Source organism: Microtus pennsylvanicus, chromosome 1, assembly GCF_037038515.1.
Source record: "Microtus pennsylvanicus isolate mMicPen1 chromosome 1, mMicPen1.hap1, whole genome shotgun sequence".
NCBI lineage: Eukaryota > Metazoa > Chordata > Mammalia > Rodentia > Cricetidae > Microtus > Microtus pennsylvanicus.
Genome location: NC_134579.1, coordinates 5131981 through 5149380, shown reverse-complemented (window position 1 = coordinate 5149380; position 17400 = coordinate 5131981). Strand labels below are relative to the sequence as shown.

Genomic DNA, 17400 nt, shown 5'->3' with positions numbered 1-17400 from the left:
CTGTTGAATCAGGGCTTCTCACTGAGTCTGAAACTGAGGTGGCCACCAATAAGGCCTGTGAATCATAGTTCTCTCTCCCCAGCATTTAAAATGCCATATTCTGAAGGTCTCTGAAAGATTTGAAGAATACTTATCTAATTGAAATATATCTCTACATATCTAGAAAACCTAACTAATATGACTACAACCTTGACTATTATAAATGATTATTAACCTATATTTCTTAATTATGTATTACATTTTTAAATGAACTGTACAAACACAATACTTTAATCAAGAGCAGAAATATACATATAACAAATTGACCTTAAATTTGTATCAATAAACCAACATCCATACCGATGCAAACCTCTATAGCATATCCTCCTTTAAATGTAAACAATCATTTATAAATGATAATTTATATTTAGGGAATTTGGTGTAGTTCTCTCCAAACTTCTTCCTGCTTTTTGTTTGGTAAAGTAAGTTTGGGAGTGTTCACAGTAACCTTTTGGGGGGCTTTGGTCCATTTAACTACATTAGTCTGGAAGGATTTCACAGGTTCTTATCTTCTGTGGAAACAAAAGAAGAACCTCTTTTCCAATGTAACAAATCCTTAGACCCATATTTTGAAATCAGGATACTTTTAAAGTATATATGTTGCTTAGCTTAGCAGTCCCTAGTATCAAATATCTCTATGCAGTCAAAAAATTTCAAAGAAAACACAATAGTATACATAATCCAGACTCTCTGTGTATATTCCATCTTTATATGACTTATTTTTTAAATTCCTTTTAGTCTATGACTGTCTGTACTCTGTCTCTTTAAAGACTTTTATTTTTTTAAAACGATTTATTTCGTTTTCTAACTCTTTATACTCTTTTCCTTCTCTTTCAAGCCTGTGTACATTTATCTAGCACTGTGACCCATTTAGAAGTCTTCTTCATCTGAATTTGTCTTTATTGCATATCTGTAATCCTTTTCTGACCAGAAGTGCTTTCTAAAAAGCTAAGCAGAATTATTATTACTAAGGCTGCTTTACCTTTTTGCTCTGCTCAGTCCAACATGCCTTAGGAGTTCCATTCATTGCCTGTGAGACTGCTGGGTGGGAGTCGTTCTCACTGCCTCAACTCTGATACGCAGTTGGCCCATGCTGCCACCAAGTAACTTGCAGCACACTGCCCTGAAACCCTATTTAAATGCTCAGCCTCTTGAAAGAGCCAGAGTTCAGCAAGGCCCAGAAAGCTGCCATTTCAAAACTGCGCAGCTCCCCCCTCCCCCCCACTACAGCTGAATCAGGAAAATTTCTCTTAAAGGAGCTTCGACATGCTGCTAGCCAAAAGCAAGAAGCTGTGTTGAACTGGTTTTTTGTCTAGAATTCCTTTTAAGCTCTCTCAGGTTTTTATGTGGATGTAGTACTTCATGTTGGGTGCCAATTTGTTGTAAGATGCTGTTTGTTTCCCAGCCCCCCAGGCTTTTTAAAATAATCACTCAGAAAGTGTATTAATTAAGTCACTGATTGGCTTATTAACCCTAACTTCTTTTTGGCTAGCTCTTACATCTTAATTTAACCCATTTCTATTAATCTGTATGGCCACAGGGCTGTGGCTTACCTGGTAACCTTCTGGCGTCTGTCTCCCGTGGGGCTACATGGCTTCTTTCTGACTCTGCTTCCTTTCTCCCAGCATTCATTTTAGTTTTCCCCACCTAGCTCTACTCTGCCCTATCAGGCCAAGCTTATTTCTTTATTAACCAATGGTATTCACAGCAAACAGAGGGGAATCCCATATCAGATTTCTACCCTGATAAAACAGTATAGGACGTTTTATGTCAGTCATGTGCATTCATACAGAGCTAATGTTTTCACATATCCTTTAAGTTTTACCTGCCTTTTAAAATGTAAAGTTGGTAACATTTTCCATAGTAATGTGCTTTTTAACTCATTTCTCTATAAGGTGGTTGAAGATTATGCTGGACGATGGCAGGTACCTTTGCCACAGCTTCAGGTTCTTCAGACTGCACTTTGCTGTTTCACGTCAGCCAGCTCATCGTTCCCAGATGAATGTGAGCACGTACAATATGTTTTGAGTAGTCTTGCTGTGTAAGTATACTTTTTTCTTATCAACAACACATTTATTTTTTTGCTTTGATATAATAGCTTTTGTTCTTTCTTCTGAGGATAAAATCTTTCCTAATTTCTTACCCCAATAAGAAATTGTCATTTCTTTACTTCAGTTATTTTGTTTTAACTTGCAACATTTAAGAACAATTTTAACTTTTATTGGGTTGAAGTGGATTTATGATATACACATTTTCTTGTCACTGCATTGGGTTTTAATTTTCCAGGTGACCTTAGAAAATTCTAAGGGTAAGTCTCAGCATATGATCATTGAGGCCATGGTAATAAGCAGAGAGGGATCTTAAAACTTTCTAGAAAGAGGTCCAGAAACTCCCAATTTTAAAAATCGCTTGTAGGTAGAATTGAGTTAAAATTACACACCAGGCTTTTTGTTAAGAATTAGCTGCTTTAGTATTATAGTAGTTGAAGGTTCTCCTTCAAGATCCATGATTTCACTTACCCTGACTTGTGGATAGGTGTTCATTACTAGGCATGATTTCCCTCTTGTTGAGTTGGTCATAAGACCAATTAGAGAACTGTTAGTTACCACTGAGGTATGTGTGCTGCTACTGCACCCCAGAGTTATGCCATCCTGGTCATTGATGTGGTTCATAAGCATCATAGCTGTGTTAGGACTATTGGTTGAATTGCCTCATTTGATGTTAAAGGGAGCGGGGCCCCTTGTTCCGTCCTGCCCAGCTAGCTTAACCCCCAAAATACCCACACAGAAACTGTATTCATTTAAACACTGCCTGGCCCATTAGTTCTAGCCTCTTATTGGCTAACTCTCACATCTTAATTCAACCCATTTCTAATAATCTGTATGTCACCACAAGGTCATGGCTTACAGGGAAACATTCAGCATGTCTGACTTGGCATCTCCATGGCGGCTCTCTGACTGCCCTTCTTCCCAGCATCCAGTTCTATCTACTCTGCCTACCTAAGTGCTGCCCTCTCCAAAGGCTAAGGCAGTTTCTTTATTCAACCAATGAAAACAACACATAGACAGAAGAACCTCCTACAACAATTTGAAAGCTTGAGTGTCACCTTCTATTACTATGAAAACTGGTCCTCAGGGAAGAAACTGTCAAATAATTTCAAGCTTAGGGAGCTTTTGGGTCATGTGTCTGATGTCCATGGTGGTCTTCAGAAATAAAAACTTACCTTCTACTTCTGGGACAACCAAGGACAATAGCAATAGTCTCTAATGTTTTGGGAGTCTCTTGAACAATCCTTGCCAACAATTCATACTCGCATATAGAAAAGGAGTCAGTCAGTTTTAACTTTCCTAACTAGAATAGTTATATATTCTCATTTTCTGGTATTAGGTGATTTTTTTGGTTCGAGGAGGAGGCATAGTTTAAAATTTCATTTAAACTATGTACATTTATATACAAACTTAAGCATATTATAGTTTTTCTTAGATAGTTAATAGTATGATTTCTTTTAAGCATCCTTATTGTCATTATATCCTCCCTCCTGTATTTATCCCACTCCCTATTTAGGGCCTCCATTCCCATTATTTAAAATATCATATAATGATTTTATTTTTTTGTTTGATAGCTTATGTACTGCTGCTCATATAAAATACAATAGTTTAAGAATCACTATGTGCCCTGGGTATGATTACACTAGTCTGAAATCCCAGCAGGTATGTATCTTGTAGAGGCAGGAGAATCAGAAGTTGAGGGTCATTCCTGTCTATATAGGGAGTTTGAGGCCAACATAGTTATGTGAAACCCTCTCTCAAAAAATAAGAATCAAATGTTATGTAAGATAGAGTGCTAGGTGAAAGAATTAGTTATTCGAACTGCTTGTTAAGTATTGCTGTTTTTTAAAAGGAAAAGTTTATTACTGGAATTTATTATAATAGAAAAGAGAATTGTATTTTCAATTCTAGAAGAAAAATAGAGAAACAGCAAAATGATTGTTCCATTAAAGTAGTAATAAGTTTGTGATGATGATATTTTATTTTTCGAAACTAATCAGAAAATTATAGAAGTGCATAACTCTTCTTTATTTTCTGTAAAGCTTTGTGCTTTGTTCTTAGGTCAAAGTAGAAAACAAATAAGTCTTATTCTTAAAATTCTTGCAGAGTTTCGAGATACTAAAATCACCAGTTATACCTTTATGTAATTGCAATTTTGAGATAATTGCAGTGTATAATGAGGGGGCATAGCAAAGGCTTTACCTTGCCTTGGATGCTATGGGAAATCTTCTGGTTGAGTTAACACTTACTGATTTCTGAAAACATGTAAGGAATAACTTAAGTAAGCAGCACATAATGGTACCTGTACAAGAAGTCAGAATATTCACAGAAGTCATTATAAAATGTTTAGTTTCTGTTTGAAGACTTCTCTTTCATAGTTTATATCATGTATGGGTAACTTTTATTCAGTTGAAAAAACATATATATGTCTGAGCTATGTGTTTTAAGAGCCTGTTTTATATTCATGTAATTATATGCATATATATGTTATATGTAAATATAAGCTAATGTAATTTATATATGTCCCTCTTTACAAAATTCTTTACTAATGTAATTTTGCAGGAAGACAGGCCTTCTCCAGGCTGGACAGTTGAACTATGGCTATTGAGGGGATCTTTTCAGAGAATGAAAATGAATTCTGTTTTTATTCATCTGAGGATTTTTCAAATGTTTTAGAAATGAAGAGCCATTTAGGAACATATTTTAAATCACTAACCACAATATGTCTGTCTTTACTAGGGTTTACTTCTTTTGTAAACTATATTTAATACAGAAATAAAAGTTTTCTTTCTCTCTGTGTGTGTATACACATATATTTGAATTAAAGTATACCTCTCAAATATTCATTCTTGTAGAAAAGGAAACTGAGGATTGAGAAGTTTGGAGACTTGTAAATTCCAAGTAGCTAGTTATAACTAGCTAGCTAGTCTTTGTCTCTTCTCCTGTAAATTAATAAAGACTCCTTTCTCCCTCTCCTTCCTTCCCTCCCTCCCTCCCTCCCTTCCTCCCTCCCTCCTTCCCTCCCTTTTTTCCTTCCTTTATTGAAAATAGATTCTTCTCTTATACAGTACATCCCAACCACAGTTTCCCCTTGCTACACTTCTCCTAGCCCCCTCTTCACCTCTCTTCTCCCTCAGATCCACTTCCCCTTTATTTCCCTTTAGAAAAGAGCAGGCCTCCAAAAGACAGCAGCCAAACAGGACAAAACAAGATACAATAAAATAAGGTGAAAGCCCACACATTGAGGCTGGACATGGCAACCCAATAGGAGGAAGTCTCAAGAGCAGGCAAAAGGGCAAATATACACCTGCTCCTACTGTTAGGAGTCCCATAAAAAACACTAAGCCAACAACCATAACATATATGTAGTGAACGTGGTGCAGATCCTTGTAGGCCCCACGCTTGCTGCTTTAGTCTCTGTGAGCCATGTTCTGGTGCTGTCTCCCACTCTTACAGCCTTTACTCCTCCTCTTCCCTGGTCTTCGAGGGTAGGGACCTGATTTAGACTTTCCTACATAGTTTGTAGTTCTGAGTCTCTGCACCCACTCCCCATCTGCTGCTGGAGGAAGCCTCTGTGAAGATGACGAGACAAGACACAGATCTATGGGTGTATCAGTAATTTACAAAACAATGGTGTATGAAACTGAAAACCAAGAGAGCTATCATTTTTATATGAATTCAGATATTAATGTTGCTTTACCAGCCTTTTTTTTAAACAAGGAAACTGTTCATGGATTTTAGCATACCAGACTGAGATGAGCAAATAGGAAACTAAGTATTAGCCTGATAGACATCAGGTTCCCAGATATTATCAGAGGCATGGACTTGTTAGACTAGTAGCATTCATATGTGCAGTGGACAAAAAAGCATATGCTTATGTATATCTTAATATGTCAAGTTGTAGCATATATGATTAGCTTCTTATTCAGAACAGCAGATATTTTGTGGCTGTACCACATATGTAATGGTAGATTACTTTTTTGATTATCTTTATTGTACTATATTTCAAACTTGATTTTCTACTGTATTGCAACCAAGGTTCATTTGATTCATTGATAATATATAGTAATGTAGATACAAGTATCAACCAATTTGGAAATCAAAGGAAAAAAGAATAATTATTTAGAAATCAAAAGAAGAAAGAATAAATATGACACTACATTTGGCTTCTTTTTAAAATATAGTGTGTTTGTGAGTATGTGTGTGTTTACTTGTTTGGGGTCAGAGGACACCTGAGGTAGTCTGTTCTCTCCTACCGTGTGGGTCCTAGGGATTGAACTCAGGTCATTATGTTTCGTGGTAAGTCTTTTACACTTGGCCATTAGCTCTAACTTCTTATTGGCTAACTCTTACATATTAGTTTAACCCATCTCCATTAATCTGTGTATCTCCATGTGGCAATGGCTTACCGGAGATTCTAACCAGGATCCATCTCAGGCAGAGCATCCATGGCTTCTATTACTCTGCCCTTCTTCCAGCATTCAGTTCTGTTTTCGCCGCCTACCTATGTTCTGCCCTATCAGGCCAAAGCAGTTTCTTTATTCATTAATCAATGGAAGCAACACACAAACAGAAGGAACTCCTATACCAGACTGATGACCCCGCATTTCTTCTTCCCTGAAAGTGGCTATAAGAAAACATTTTTTTACTCTAATATAATAGAATACTTGAAAATTTTCAACTTAAAAAAGGGCAGATTATTTATTTTGTTTGTTGAGTCTACGCATGTGTGTGTGGAGGGTTGCCCTTGCGTGTGGAGGTCCCATTTATTGTTTCTCTCAGTGTCTGTGCTATTGGGGTTATATTCAGGAAGTGGTTTCCTGTGTTAGCATGTACAAGTATACTTCCCACTTTCTCTTCTGATGTTCAGTGTGGCTGGCTTTATGTTGAGGTCTTTTATCTATTTGAACTTGAGTTTTGTGCATAGTGATAGATAGATATGGATCTATTTTCATTTGTCTACATGTTGATATCCAGTTATACCAGCACCATTTGTTTAATATGCTTTCTTTCTTCCATTTGATATTTTTTGTTTCTTTGTCAAAAATCAGGTGTTCAAAGATGTGTAGATTGATATCTGGGTCTTCTATTTGGTTCCATTGATCGGCACCCATGGGGTTTGCTCTTTTCCTGTGGAGTTTGCTGTCTCAGGCCTGCTCTGGTCTAGGTTTCTGACTCAGACCTGTTCCTGTAAATGCCCCTGGTCTGGATCTGCTCCTGCAGAGGTCTCTAGGTTGGGGTTGGTTCTCCAAAGATCTCTGGCTCTGATCTTCTCCCTTGGAGGTCCCAGACCTGGTATACCCAGATCTGCAGAGGACCTGACTCAGGTCTACTGCCTCAGAGGTCCCAGCCTCATGCCTTGAGCAGTTTCTAGTTCCTGCCTACTCCCTAGGAGGTCCCAGACCAACGCCAGGACTTGAAGAGGTCCTGGCATAGGCCTACTCCCTTTCCTTTTCTGGTTCATCTTTGCTTTCTGCCTTCAAGAGAGATAATTGCTTTTATTAGTTTTTGGTCTCCTTAGGCAATCTACAAAAATATAAATATTCTATTGTAGCATGAATAATAAAAACCCAGAAATAGATAACTGGGGTCTAACTTGAAGATCATAAAAGCAAAGCAGCCAGCCACTAGAGAGACCTTAAAAAACCCAGAGATAGATACTGGGGTTCAACCTGAAGATCATAAAAGCAAAGCAGCCAGCTTCTAGAGAGACCTTTTACCTCTATCAAATCTTCAGACTGAAGGTGTGAAGAGAGATCCTGTTTCCATGAATTCTCAAACTCCACACTACACTGAGTTCCTGTCTCTTCCCCCATTGTATTCCTCTCTCTTCCCAGCCATATCCCTTCTGTCTCCACCTCCCTAGTGCTTGGAATAATGGCATGTGATTGCAAGTGCTGGGATCACCTTTGTATAAGCTCCGTTTCTCTTTTAGAAAGATTCAATCTTGCATACTCCAGGGTGGCCTTGAATTCACAGAGATCCATCTCTGTCTCCTCGGAGTCCTGGGATTAAAGGTGTGTGCCACTACTCCTTGGCGTGTATGGCTGACTAGTATGGCTGCTTAGCACACCGATCCTCAGGCAAGCTTTATTTATTAAAACACAAATAATATACCATTATATTATATATTGGTGCATGTAAAAAGGCAATGCACAGTAGTTCTTCCTTGATGTTTGAAGAGCACATTCTAGGATTTCCAGTAGATGTCTAAAACCTCAGGTAGTAAGCAATTCTACAATCAACTTTTCCTTCTACATATTATCACATAGTGCCAAACCTATTCTGACTTAATGTTTTATATCTTCTTGCTTATTGTTCATTGTTACTTTTGTGCTTTGTAGAGGTTTTTTTTTAAATTTTTTATTTTGTAACAGTATTTTCTGTATTGCAGGGTGATTTCATACTTGGTGTGTGACTGAGGATGACTTTGAACTTCTGATGTTGTTTTCATTTGCCAAGTGCTGGTACTAAAGACATGTACCAATACACTTCTTTATATGCTTTCCTGTGGATTGAAGTAGGAACATTGTGTATGTTAACAAAAGCCCTTTATTGAGTTTTTTAAAACTAAGTATTTATAAGTAAATTATTTGCTACTCGATAAATGTTGCAACTTGGTAGTCTTTTAAACTAGAATAAACCCACAAAGCAGTGAAAATTACATTTTTTTTTTCAGGAGTTTCTTTGAGTTGCTCCTGTTCTTTGGAAGAGATGAGTTTTATGAAGAACCCTTAAAGGATATTCTTGGCTCATTCCAGGTAAGACAGTTTACTCTTTTACATTTTATATACATATGCATCAGTTTTATTCCCTAAAAATACTTTTTTTTATTAAATTTTTGCTTAAAAGTTTATAGTCACTACAGCGACAGTTTTAAAGATTTGCCTCTACTGGCAGGTGAAGAAAAATCATGAAGTCAATTTTAACTCATTCCCAGGCAGCTTATATCAGTAACTCTACATTTAGTAGGCCAAAGTGGTTTCTATGCTTAAACTAAGCACATTTGGGAATATAGTAACATTTCCCCCGTCTAGAACTTTCCCCTGATGAAGAAGCAGTCTTGCTGATTTCAGATGCAAACTACTTGCCCTATGTTGTTTTCCTTTGCCTATCTGATATTCTATCACATAGTAACCTCTGCAGGTTGTTTTTTGGCATTTAATGTATGAGAGGGAAAGAAATAAATCTAGACAAGAATGACGAATGAAGTGAGGTGGCCCATTTGGTAAAATGCCTGCCCTCAAAAACGTCAGGATCTGAGTTTGGCTTCCAACACCCATACAAAAAGTTAGGGGCTGGATAAATGACTTATGAGTAAGGTGATTGCTGCCAAACTGAGTGACTTGAGTTTAATTTCTGGATCTCATTTGGTGGAAGGAGAACAGACTCCCAAGAGGTTGCTCTCTGAATGTCTCATGTGTGATTTGGCATGCAGGTGTCCACCCATATACACAGAATATTGTTGAAAAAGTGCTAGAAATAGCTGTACACTTCTGTAATCACAGTGCAGGTACTAGTAGCTTACTGGCTATCCAGTCTAGCTTAACTCAGAAGCTTCAGGTTCAATTGACTCTCTGAAAACAAGGTGGAGAGCAATTGAGGAAGACATCCACCATCAGTCTCTGGCCTCTACACACAGTGCACAAACATAAACCGCTGAAATATTTCAAGACCATTTCTATACACCTAAAATATTTTGGTTCTTTTAGCCATGTATTTGGGAAACAACAGTCTTAGTTAGGGTTTCTGTTGCTGTAAAGGGATCATGACCCATGGAAACTCTTATAAAGGAAAACTTTTTTTTTCTTTTTTTTGGGGGGGTTTCAAGAGAGGGTTTCTCTGTAGCTTTGGAGCCTGTCCTGGAACTAGCTCTTGTAGACCAGGCTGGCCTCGAATTCACAGAGATCCGCCTGCCTCTGCCTCTTGAGTGCTGGGATTAAAGACGTGCGCCACCAGAATAAAGTAAAACCTATAATTCAGGTGGGGGCTTACAGTTTCAGAGCTTTAGTCCATTATCATTGTGGGGATCATGATGATATGCAGGCAGACATGGAGCTCAAGAGGTACTGCTACATGCTGATATACAAGTAACAGGAAGTAAACTGAGGCACTGGACAGTATCTTAAACATATATGAGACTCTCAAAGCCTGCCTGCACAATAACACACTTTGGCCACACCTCCTAATAGTACCACTTCCTTTGGGGACCATTTTCTTTCAAATCAACACATTCTACTCTTGGTCCCCAAAGGCTTGTAGCCATATCATTCAGTTCAACTTCAAAATTCTTCACAGTTTATAACAATCCCAAACTTACTTAAAAGTCTAAAGTTCTGAGATTCAGATAGTCTTTTAACTGTAATCACCGGTAAAATCAAAATCAAACAGCAGATCACACATTTCCAACATATAAAGGCTTAAGACATACATTACCATTCCAAAATGTAGGGAAGGGAGCATAGTGAGGAATTACTGGACCAATGTAGGACAGAAAACCAGCTGGGCAAACTCCTAACATTGCATGTCCATGTGTGATGTCAAAATGCTCTTCAGATCTCCAATTACTTTCAGCTTTGTTGACTGCAACACACTTCTTTCTCTTTGGCTGATTTCACTCCCTGTTAGCGGCTCTTCTTGGCAGGTATCCCACAACTTTGAAATCTCCATCTTTGGATCTCCAAGGCAATCCAGGTTTGTCCTTCACAGCTTCATGCAATGGCCTCTTTAAGCCTTCACCCAGGGATATCCCTGGCATATGCCTAGCCGCAGCAGCTTTCCTTAATCTCAGAAAAGGGGTTCATAATACCTTTCTTCTATACTTGAAGCCACAACCAGTTGGCTGAGGTGCCAAATTCTGCTTGCTGGAGCTGGAACATGAGCCCCTTGTTGAATTACATCTTCACTAGCTTTCTGCTTCTGATAGTTCCCTTCACTGATTAAAATTGGCTATCCTGAAGCTTGTTCTGTAGACCAGGCTGACCTTGAACTCAGAGAGCTTTCAAATTACATCTTTACCAGCTTTCTGGTTTTGATGATTTCCTTTACTGCCTAAGCTTAGCTGTTCTGGAACTTGCTCTGTAGACCAAGTTAGCTGAGAGATCTACCTACCACTCTCTACCTTCCCAGTGCTGAGATTAAAGGTTGTTCACCACCACAGCCTAATCTAAGCTTTTCTTTAATTCCTTTTCACAAACTGGAAATTCAACTGGTTGTAATCTTGCTCTGAGCAGATCATCACTCTCTCTATTCCATTTCTTATTCTGTTTATCTCCATGAAAACAGAACTTAGCTCCATTCCACTTCCTGGTGCTCCTTTTCTCTTTAAATTTTATATTTTGTAATCTACTTTGGTCAGCTTTTTCTTTTTATTATATATCTTCAATTGAGTTAACACTAATAATCCACATGACAGAGTCTATACTAGGCTGTTTGAAATTTCCTCTGCCAACAGAATTAACCCAAAGCTTCACTTAACCTAAAGCAGACTCTGAGCAATGGCAAAGGCGGTCAGTTTCTTCACCAAAATATCACAAGAACAATTTCTAGGCAACATACTAAAATTTTTCTCCTCAAAAAACCTCTTGAACTAGCCCCTCACAGTCAAATAACTAGCAACACTATTTACCGTACTCCTATTACTATATCCCATTAAGTAGCATTTAAAGTGTTCAACTGCTTTTCTCATTTGCAGTACCAAGGTTTACATTTCCCCAAACAAAAGCATGGTCAGGCCTAGCATAGCTGTACCCCACTCCTGGTACCAACTTAGTTAAATTGGTTTAGACAGATTAAATATTTGCCTAAGTTAGTGTTTCTATTACTGTAAAGAGACATGACCACAGTAACTCTTATAAAGGAAAACACTCAATTGAGGTGGGGGGCTTACAGTTTTAGAGGTTTATTTCATTATCATCATGGTGGTGAGCATAGGGACATATAGGCAGACAAGGTGCTAGAGAAGGAGCTGCTACATGTTGATATGCAGGGAACAGGAGATAGATCTAGATACTGGGCAGTATCTTGAGCATATATGAGACCTCAAAGCCTGCCTTCACAGCAGTGACAGACTTCGAACAAGAACACAGCTACTCCAACAAGGCCCTACCTCCTGAGAGTGTTACTCCCTTTGGGTATCATTTATTTCAAACCACACCACAAACACATAGTACTCTGTGCATCCATGTGTTTTCACTATTATCTTATCAGCACTTCTCTGGGGTTGGAATAAAACACAGCATACTTGAAGCACCTCCAGGGGCTGATCTGGAACCCGTCATACATAATATTATTATAGTGTTAAAGGCTTATGGCCAATCAGGAGTTTGACTGTATTATGAAAATTATATTTGGCATTCTACTATGTCCATTCTTAATTCAACAAAATACTTGCTTTCCTAATATCAGCCCTTGGTAGGCAGAAGCAGGCAGATTTCTGTGAGTTCAAGAGCATCCTTGTCTTCATAGTGATTTCCAGGTCAGCCAAAGCTACATAGTGAAACCCTGTTTCAGAAATATGCAAATGGAAAATAACAAAAATCAAAGTGAAACTGTTTTTATGATAGTCATAATCTACTTAGATTATATATTCAAGTTTTTAATATTTATTAATTTTTCCATTTCACTTTGTGTTTGACACTTGCTCTTGGTAATGTACTCTTGAACGTCTTTGCTTGGCAGATGTTTATTTATTGAGTCTGTACACTGTTCTCGACACTAAGCTCCATGAAAAACAACATTAAGCAGAACAGTGAACTCCTGTAATTGTGGCAGAAAGACAATAAATCAAAACTTTCAAAGTGAATATTTTGGAAAGCAGCAGATACATTACAGTTAAGCCAGGTAGGAACTAGAGAATATCTGCACAATGATTTTAGAGAAGGACATTTTAGTGTTAAATGAGGGGCTCAGCAAATATGTCATGCTGTGCACGGATACTGGGAACCATCTAAGTGTCTGGAGACATTGAAAAGTTTTTATTTCTTTTTTTATATACAGACATATACAAATATAAAATTTTTTATGTATATGGATGTTTTTTCTGCATGCATATTTTTCCAGTTCCAGCTAAGGTTCTTTTCTACTTAATATATATGTAAACATATCTGTGAAAAAAACGATATATCCTGTATTTTATTCTTTTGTGAGCAGAATATAATCAATTTTTGAAAATCCACAATCCACTCCTACCCCCCACACCCCCCCCCCCGACACCAAAAACCCTTAGTGGAAAGTTTGGCTTTATGCCTTTGTTTTTATGTAGGGTTTGTGTAGGGGGGGGGGGTTGGGTGTGTGGGTGGGAGTGTGATCTTCTATAATCTCTTCAATATCTCTAATTTTGACTGAATTAGAAAGCCCATCCCCTTAACCTCCACAACTTAAAAATGTTTCCTTCTACTTTTGTGATTATGGCTTCTTTCTAGTCTGAGCCTTCTTTATGTAGTTTAACAGTGTGTAGGACTGGCTAGCTTAGAATTTACTATGTAGTCCAAGTTTACCTTGACTTTGGGGTAACCTCTTTGCCCCAGTCTCCCAAATATTAGGATTACAGGTATAGGTCACTGCACAGCTTACTTGAGCTTTTTTAACTCATTGAAGCTTTAAAACCTTTGACTTCCATTTTAGCTTTACCTGGGGAATCTGTTTTCATTTTCTAATCTGAGAGTTACTGCTGTTGGTTATTTTCGAGGCTTCTTACCTTTAGGATCTAGCAAAGGTCAACATGCAGTCTTATCCTGTACATCTCTCTAAAAGTTTGCATTCGCAAAGCTTGGAAAGTTTCAAAGTTTTTGAGTGAGTTATTGATATTTTACAGTTTTAATCTAATGTAGACTTTTGAACTGTTTTTAATAAACTATCAGTAAAAATATATCTCTGAGCATATCACCTCTGTCCATCTGTAGAGTCATATGATAGGCTTAAGGTTGTATTCTTTCTCATTCTTATTAACTGGGACAAACTCAATGCTGCTAGAATTTTAATATATGCTAAAGTATCCGAGGAACTTGTTAAAATTTACATCATGATTCAGTTGTGTAAAGTAGGACCTGATGGTCTGCTTTCTAACAAGCTCCTAGGTTATGTTGATGATACTAATCACTATATCTGGTGGCTGTGGCTTACTGGGTAAAATTCCCAGTGTCTGTCTCTGGCAGTTCCATGGTGTCTCTCTCCCACTTTGCTTTCTTTCTCCCAGAATTCAGTTTTGCCTTCTCTGCCTACGTAAGTTCTTCCCTATCAGGCCCAGGCAGTTTCTTATTCATTAACCAATATAAGTAACACACAGAGGGGACTCCCACATCAATAGGGAAGAACTTAGGTAGGTGGGGAAAACTGGACTGAATGCTGGGAGAAGAAAGGCGAAGAGAGATATGCCATGTAGCCCTACCGGGGACAAGACACTGGATTGGTAAGCCACAGCCATGTGGCCATACACAGATTCCTAGAAATGGGTTAAATTAAGATGTAAGAGTTAGCCAGTAAGAAGCTAGAATCAATGGGTCAAGCAGTGATTTAATTAATACAGTTTCTGTGTGATTATTTCGGGGCTGAGCAGTCAGGAACGAACAAGCAGCCTCCCTACTACAAATTGGCGCTCAAGCAACCTTCTCCAACAAACTGGCACCAGCAATGATGGACTAAATCCATGAAAAACCTGAGAGGACTTGGAAAGGAACTCTAGAAACACACACAAAAAACCAAAGTTTACCCGCATTTTTTTTTCAGCTGGTGGCTTGCCTCAGCTCCTTTAAGAGAGTCTTTCTTGATGCAGTGTAGCAGGAGAAAGCCATGCTGTTTTGAAATGCTGCCTTTCTAGGCTGTGCTGCCAGAGCAAACCCTGACTCTTTCAGGCAGGTCCAGCTACAGAGCATTTGAGTATGGTTTGTGAGCAGACTGCTGCACCTTGCTTAATGGCAGCATGGACTGGCTGTGTGCCTAGACAGTGGGGCAGTGCACATAGCTCAGAGGCACAAACAGCTCTGCCATGCTGGACTGTGTGGAGCAAGCAGGAAGTACTGTATATACTACAGTAATGCCACAGTTAAGATTTTAAGAAGTACTTCTGGAAAATAAAGAATTAACAGATTCATAATAGGGCAGATTCAGACATAAAAGAACTCTAAATGAGTCTCAGTGTTGAATAAATGTACATAGGCTCGGGAGAGAGAAGAAAAAGTGTAGAGAGTTATAAAAGGAAGTTAATGTTTTAAAAAGAAAAGGTAAAGTCTTTAAAGAGACAGAGTACAGATAGTCATAGATTAAAAGGGGTAAAGAAAAGAATGAGCCATTAAAGATGGAATATACAAAGAGAGTCTGGTTTATGTATACTATTGTGTTTTCTTTAAATTTTTTGACTGTGAAGGAGCTATGTACAGAGAGACATTGCATTGTACAGGCTGCTAGACTAAACCAACGTAAAGGTATCTTGACTTTAAAATTTGAATGTAAGTATATGTTGCTTTGGAAAAGAGGTTTTTTTTGTTTCCACAGAGGATGAGAACCTGTGGATGGCTTCCAGACTAATATGGTTTGATAGACCAAAATTCCTTGAAAGGTTGCCATGAACACCCCCAAAAATTACTTTGCCCAACTGCTGACTGAGATGAACCTAGCACACAGGATACAACATGAAAGACCTCATTAACAGTGCCCCCAAACAGCAGGAAGAAGTTTGGACAGAACTATGCCTATATTCCCAAATATTGTTTATAAATGTTTCTTTACATTTAAAGAGGGATATGCTATAGAGATGGATACTTTGCATTGGTATGGATCTTGGTTTATTGATATAAGTTTTAGGTCAGTTTTGTTATATGTATATTTCTGCTCTTGATTAAAGTATTTCATTTGTGGAGTTCATTTGTAAATGTAATGTATAATTAAGAAATATAGGTTAATAGATAATCATCTATAATAGTCAAGCTTTTAATCATGTTAGATTTTCTAGATGTATAAAGATATATTTCAGTTAGATAGGTATTCTTCAAATCTTTCAGAGACCTTCAGAATATGGCATTTAAAATGTTTAAGAACTTAAGAATTTTCATGACAGTGAGACACATCTGCTCCTGGCAGCACCAAACTACTTCAAGAGGATGGTGAGCATTGAAGAACCTCCTTATGGAGTTGGTTAGCCATTTGGGCAAGAAACTTCTCTTGCCTGGACTGCTTGAGTGGACAACATGCAGGACCCACAGAAAAATGACTGCTGAACTTGCCTAAAGGTGAGATGATCCTTTGGGGTTCCTGCTTCATGAAAGAGTCTGTTAGGCATTCTGCAGGACACAGAAAAATGTGACGGACAAACTGCCAGTATAAGTGGAACTGCCTTTGAAACTTCCTGCTTCGTGGGAAAGTCTGCTGGATACTATGGGCCTGTAGTTTGAAGATGGATGCCCCAGTAGTACAGAAGAACTTTGGGTGATTGTCCAGGTAGCAAGATGTCTCTGTCAATTCTAGACTTTTGGAAGTTGCTTACAATGCACTTCCTGTAAACTTAGGTAATATTGTATCCTTCTGGAGGCTTTGATGGAATTGAAGAATTTATAGTTATACTTTTCCTTAGTTATGATAAAAGATAAAGTAGATATAAATATTGTAACTGTAATTCTTGCTTGATACCTGTTTTGTTATATGTAATTTTACTATGTTAAAGTTAAAACCTTCCTCTTTTATTTAATCAGAAAAGGGGAAATGGTGTAGAAGGTCCTTCTGTCTATGTGTTGCTTTTATTGGTTAATGAATAAAGAAACTGCCTTGGCCTGTTGATAGGGCAGAACTTAGGTAGGTGGGGAAAACTGGACTAAATGCTGGGAGAAAGAAGGTGGAGAGAGAGATGCTGGAACTTTAGCTGGTAAGCCATAGCCACATGGCCATACACAGATTACTAGAAATGGGTTAAATTTAGATGTAAGAGTTAAGCCAATAAGAAGCTAGAACCAATGGGCCAAGCAGCTATTTAATTAATACAGTTTCTGTGGATTATTTTGGGGCTGAGCAGTTGGGAACGAACAAGCGGCCTCCCTATTACATCTGGGTCTGGAGAGATGGCTCAGCTGTTAAGAGCACTTGCTGCCCTTTCAGAAGACCAAGGTTTGATTCTTAGTACCTACATGACACCTCACAACCATCTGTGACTCCAATTCCAGGGAATCTGACATCATCTATTGACTTCCATAGGCACTGTACACACATGGTATATAAACATACATGCAGGTAAAACATCAAAAATAAACAAACAACAACAACAACAACAAAAGAAACAACAAGCAGCTTCTTTGGCATACGTTTCCTGACTATGAAAAAGATTTTG

At 38.1% G+C, this 17400-nt stretch overlaps 1 protein-coding gene across 1 annotated transcript in view; it reads left to right on the top strand.

Annotated features, from left to right (window-relative positions):
* Nucleotides 1-17400, top strand: part of Znf654 (zinc finger protein 654) — a 64562-nt gene that overhangs the window by 21650 nt on the left and 25512 nt on the right. Inside the window, exons 2-3 of the mRNA XM_075951790.1 lie at nucleotides 1935-2080; nucleotides 8767-8848. Coding sequence (XP_075807905.1) covers nucleotides 1935-2080; nucleotides 8767-8848 — 228 coding nt within the window. The remainder of the gene's footprint in view (nucleotides 1-1934; nucleotides 2081-8766; nucleotides 8849-17400) is intronic.